General features: G+C 42.5%; 1 protein-coding gene across 1 annotated transcript; it reads left to right on the plus strand.

Moving 5' to 3' along the window:
* Window positions 1-386: 386 nt before the first annotated feature.
* LOC108465158 (uncharacterized) lies at window positions 387-4,516 on the plus strand. Its single transcript, XM_053026302.1, has 10 exons — window positions 387-693; window positions 1,040-1,179; window positions 1,293-1,449; window positions 1,697-1,779; window positions 1,889-2,053; window positions 2,626-2,784; window positions 2,959-3,123; window positions 3,584-3,749; window positions 3,816-3,997; window positions 4,271-4,516. Exons 1-10 carry the CDS (start codon window positions 387-389, stop codon window positions 4,514-4,516), a joined length of 1,770 nt encoding a protein of 589 aa, XP_052882262.1.
* Window positions 4,517-4,720: the final 204 nt, after the last annotated feature.

A 4,720-nucleotide genomic window follows, 5' to 3' on the forward strand; every position in this document is an offset into this window, starting at 1 on the left:
CATAAGTTTCTTGATAACTGATGATTGATTAGACTGAAATACAATATTGAGATTACTTTAGATATGAGACTATACTGTGATACTCTAGTTAGAGTAAACTGAATCTGTAGGAAATTGAAAACTATAGTGAGACCTCGATCTGTGAAAACCAACTTTGATTATTGTTTTTCATAAGACATCTATTAGTAATTACTGGAATTACTAACTGATACATAAAACTTCTAAACCAGATAATACGTGAATCGATATGAGCACAAGAGGTACTCGCAAAAAGGGTACTAGAGGCCGCGGTAGAGGCCGTGGAAATGATAGGGCTGGGTCTTTGACATCGGGCCACGTGCCTAACGTTGAGGCTAGGGAGGCACCAGCTTCACACTGTAACTAAGATGGGGTCATATGATCGAGCAGCTGGGGATGATGCACTATCCCAGGATATGCTCCAAATTCTAGAGAGAGTTGCTGGAACCAATAAGGGTACTATGGGCCGTGGGTCAATTTCAGAACGACTCCGGTCCAATGGAGAAAAAAATTTTGAGGGTATTTCTAGAGTAGCCCCTAATATGGCTAAATATTGGTTGGAAGACACGGAGAGAATAATGGACGATCTCAACTGTACTTTTGAACAAAAACTAAAGGGTATAGTGTCTTTACTGCGAGACGAAGCCTATCAATGGTGGCTTACTGTGAGAGAGGGTACTCAGGCTGACCGATTAACATGGGATTTCTTTTAGACTGCATTACAAGGGAAATATGTGAGCACAAGTTATGTGGACGCCCGAAGAAGGGAATTTTTTTGCTTGACCTAGGGGAATAAATCTGTGGCAAAATATGAGGCAAAGTTCTTCCGACTTAGCCGCTATACTCGTGAGATAGTGGCTAATGAATAAGAATGTTTTGTGCATTTCGAGGATGGCCTCCAAGATGAGTTACGAGTCTTGATCGCTCCACAGAGGGAGCACGATTTTGCTGCCCTTGTAGAAAAAGTGAAGATCGCTAAGGATGTGAAGCGCTCTAAGCACGAGAATCGAGAAAAATATAGGGGCAAAAATAAGTGGGATTCAGGGTCCTAAGGTTCTTTTGGTGGGTCTAAAAAGAGGGCCAAGTTTGATGGGCCGGTCTGAGCTGGGGTTCCTGTTGCAAGATCGTAGCCTTGTGCAGATTGTGGGAGACATCAATTGGGTGAGTGCTGGAAGAAGATTGGGGCGTGTTTCAAATATGGGTCATGGAGCATCAAGTTAAGAATTGTCCTTAGAGACCTATACAAATGCAAGCTACAAGATAGGATTATGTAGCCACCGAGAGGTTATGGTCAGGCCAGAGGAGGAAATGGTATGGGGCGAGGTCGTGGAGCACCAAGCAGAGGTGCTGGTAATACTGTGGCGAGGCAGCCAGCTCTAATATACGCTGCACATCACCGAAAAGACGGGGACACCCCAGATGTTATAACTGGTATGTTCCTAATCCATAATGTACGTTATACTGCTTTGATCAATATTGGGTCTACGTACTCATACATTGCATACACTGTGTCGGGAACCTTGGGTATCTTGTGTGTGAGTATTGTTAGTGAGATGACTGTGATAAGTCCACTGGGATAGTCAGTAAGAGTAGATAAATTGTTCAGGAATGTGCCCCTAGAGGTCCAAGGAGTGATTTTTCAAGCAGATTTGATGGAGTTACCGTTTGGGTATCTTAGGGATGGATTGGCTGGTTCAATACCGTGCAAGTTTCGATTGTGCTGCTAAGCATATGGTGTTGAAGACTACTGAGGATGAAGAGGTGATTGTGATTGGAGAGCGAAAGGATTATCTATCAAATGAGGGCTAAGAAATATGTTCGTAAGGGTTGTGAGGCATTTTTAGCCTACATTGGTGTGTCTGATTCTGAGGGTTCTTTGGTCGAAGGTATTAGAACTGTTAAGGATTTTCCTGATGTATTTCCTGATGAATTCCCTGGGTCGCCTCTGAGCCGTGAGGTCGAGTTTGGTATTGAGCTCTTATCGGGAACGACTCTAGTGTCCATCGCCCCTTATAGGATGGCACCGAAAGAGCTGGTGGAGTTGAAAGCTCAAATACAAGAACTGTTGGACTAAGGGTTCATTCGACCCAGTGTGTCTCTGTGGGGAGCACCAATGTTGTTCATGAAGAAGAAGGATGGATTTATGCGTATGTGCATCGACTATCGGCAGTTGAACAAATTGACTATCAAGAATAAGTACGCTTTACCGAGGATAGATGATTTATTTGATCAGCTGCGTGGAGATTCGGTTTTCTCCAAAATAGATCTTTGTTCTGGGTATCATCAGCTGAGAGTTAAAGAGACTGATGTGTACAAGATAGCGTTTAGGACTCGTTATGGTCATTATGAGTTCCTAGTGATGCCGTTTGGGCTGACGAATGCACCAGCTGCCTTTATGGATTTGATGAACCGAGCATTCTAGCCCTATCTAGATCAGTTAGTGATAGTATTTATAGATGATATTCTGGTGTATTCGGGAACTGAAGAAGAACATGATGTGCGTCTTCATTCTACAGATTTTGAGGGAGAAGCAATTATACGCTAAATTCAGCAAATGTGAGTTCTGGTTATAAGAAGGTTCTGACTAAGGCCCCTATTTTGATATAGCCAGAATCTGGGAAGGAATTCACTGTTTTTAATGATGCATCGCACATTGGTTTGGGTTATGTATTGATGCAAGAGGGTAAAGTGGTTGCTTACGCGTCTCGTCAGCTTAAAACCCATGAAGTGAATTACCCTACGCATGACTTGGAGTTAGCTGCGATGGTTTTTGCTCTAAAAATCTGGAGGCATTACTTGTACGGTGAGAAGTGTATCATTTACATTGATCATAAAAGCCTTAAGTACCTCATCATTCAAAAAGAGCTGAATCTTAGGCAACGAAGGTGGATAGAGCTGCTCAAGGATTATGACTGCTCAATTGAATACCATCTTGGTAAGGCTAATGTGGTAGCTGATGCACTGAGCCGTAGGGCTGTAGTTGATTTAAGAGCGATGTTTGCTCGACTTAGCTTGCTTGATGATGGTAGCTTGCTGGCTGACCTGCAAGTTAAACCGACATTGACTGAACAGATTAGGGGTAAGCAGTTGATGGATAGGTCATTGGTTCCTTGTTTTCGACAAGTTGAGAATGGGAGATTTTAGATTTTGGACTGAATAGTGAAGGGGTACTGTGTTTTCGTGGGAGAGTCTATGTACCGAAGGATTCTGATCTAAGGCAGTCTATACTGCAAGAGGCACATAGTAGTCCATATGCTATGCATCCTGGCGAAAACAAGTTATACTGAGATGTCGTGAGCTGTACTGGTGGCCAGGACTTAAGCTCGAAGTTACCGATTCTGTAAGTAAGTGTCTGACATGCCAACAAGTTAAGGCTGAGCATCAACTGCCTTCAGGCTTACTGCAGCCAATTAAAATTCCACTCTAGAAGTGGGAAAGGGTAATCATGGATTTTGTGAGTGGGCTGCCCTTAATGCCTACTAAGAAGGATTCGATATGGGTTATCGTAGATCGATTGACTAAATCTGCCCATTTTATACTGGTCTATACTAATTATTCACTGCAGAAGTTAGCTAAGCTATATGTAGCTGAGATTGTAAGACTGCATGGCGTACCGGTTTCCATTATATCTGACAGAGATCATCGATTCACATATCGATTTTGGAAGAAGTTACACGAGGCACTAGGAGCAAGGCTAGACTTCAGTACTACATTCCATCCTCAGACAGACGGTTAGTCAGAGAGGGTGATTTAGATACTGGAGGACATGCTAAGAAGTTGTGTAATTGATTTTCAAGGCAGTTGGAAAGACTACTTGCTATTAACGGAGTTTGCATATAATAATAGCTACCAGTCCAGCATTCAAGTGGCACCGAATGAAGCATTATATGGTCATATATGTCATACTCCTAAGTGTTGGACTGAGTTGGGTGAGCGACGAGCTCTGGGGCCTGAAATAGTTTTTGATACTGAAAATAAGGTAAGGCTAATTTGAGACTGTTTAAAGACAGTGTCAGATAGACAGAAGTCATATGAAGACTTGAAACGTAAAGAGATTGGGTACTCTGTGGGGGATTATGTCTTTCTTAAAGTCTCACCATGGAAGAAGATTCTGAGGTTTGGACGGAAGGGCAAGCTAAGCCCTAGGTTCATTGGGCCTTATCGCATATTGAAGCGTGTGGGACCGGTCGCCTATCAACTTGAGTTGCCTCCAAAGTTGGACCAGATTCATGATGTATTCCACGTATCCAAGCTAAGGCGTTATCGCTCTGATCCCACATATATTGTACCAGTCGAGGAGATCGAGGTTAGACTAGATCTGTCCTTTGAGGAGGAATCAGGGCAAATATTGGATCATGAAGTTAAGGTACTGAGGAGGAAATCTATTCCACTAGTTAAAGTAATTGGGCGTAATCACAACTCAGAGGAAGCCACGTGGGAACCTGAGGAGGCTATGCAACAACAATACTCTCATCTTTTCAGATCAGATAAATTTTGAGGTCGAAATTTCTTTAAAGGGGGTAGAGTTGTAATGCCCCCAAAATTTAGAGTCTTTAATTTTTTACTATCTAACACAAATTACATATTTGCTTTACTAGCTTAGTGATTTGAGTGAGTTTCGGAGTGTTTGAGAAGCCTGGGTTCAAGTCTTGCCTTTTGCAAAATTTTTAGTATTGCTCTTAAATGAATCTGGACACTGTCA

This window comes from Gossypium arboreum, chromosome 3, assembly GCF_025698485.1.
Source record: "Gossypium arboreum isolate Shixiya-1 chromosome 3, ASM2569848v2, whole genome shotgun sequence".
NCBI classification, from domain to species: Eukaryota; Viridiplantae; Streptophyta; class Magnoliopsida; order Malvales; family Malvaceae; genus Gossypium; species Gossypium arboreum.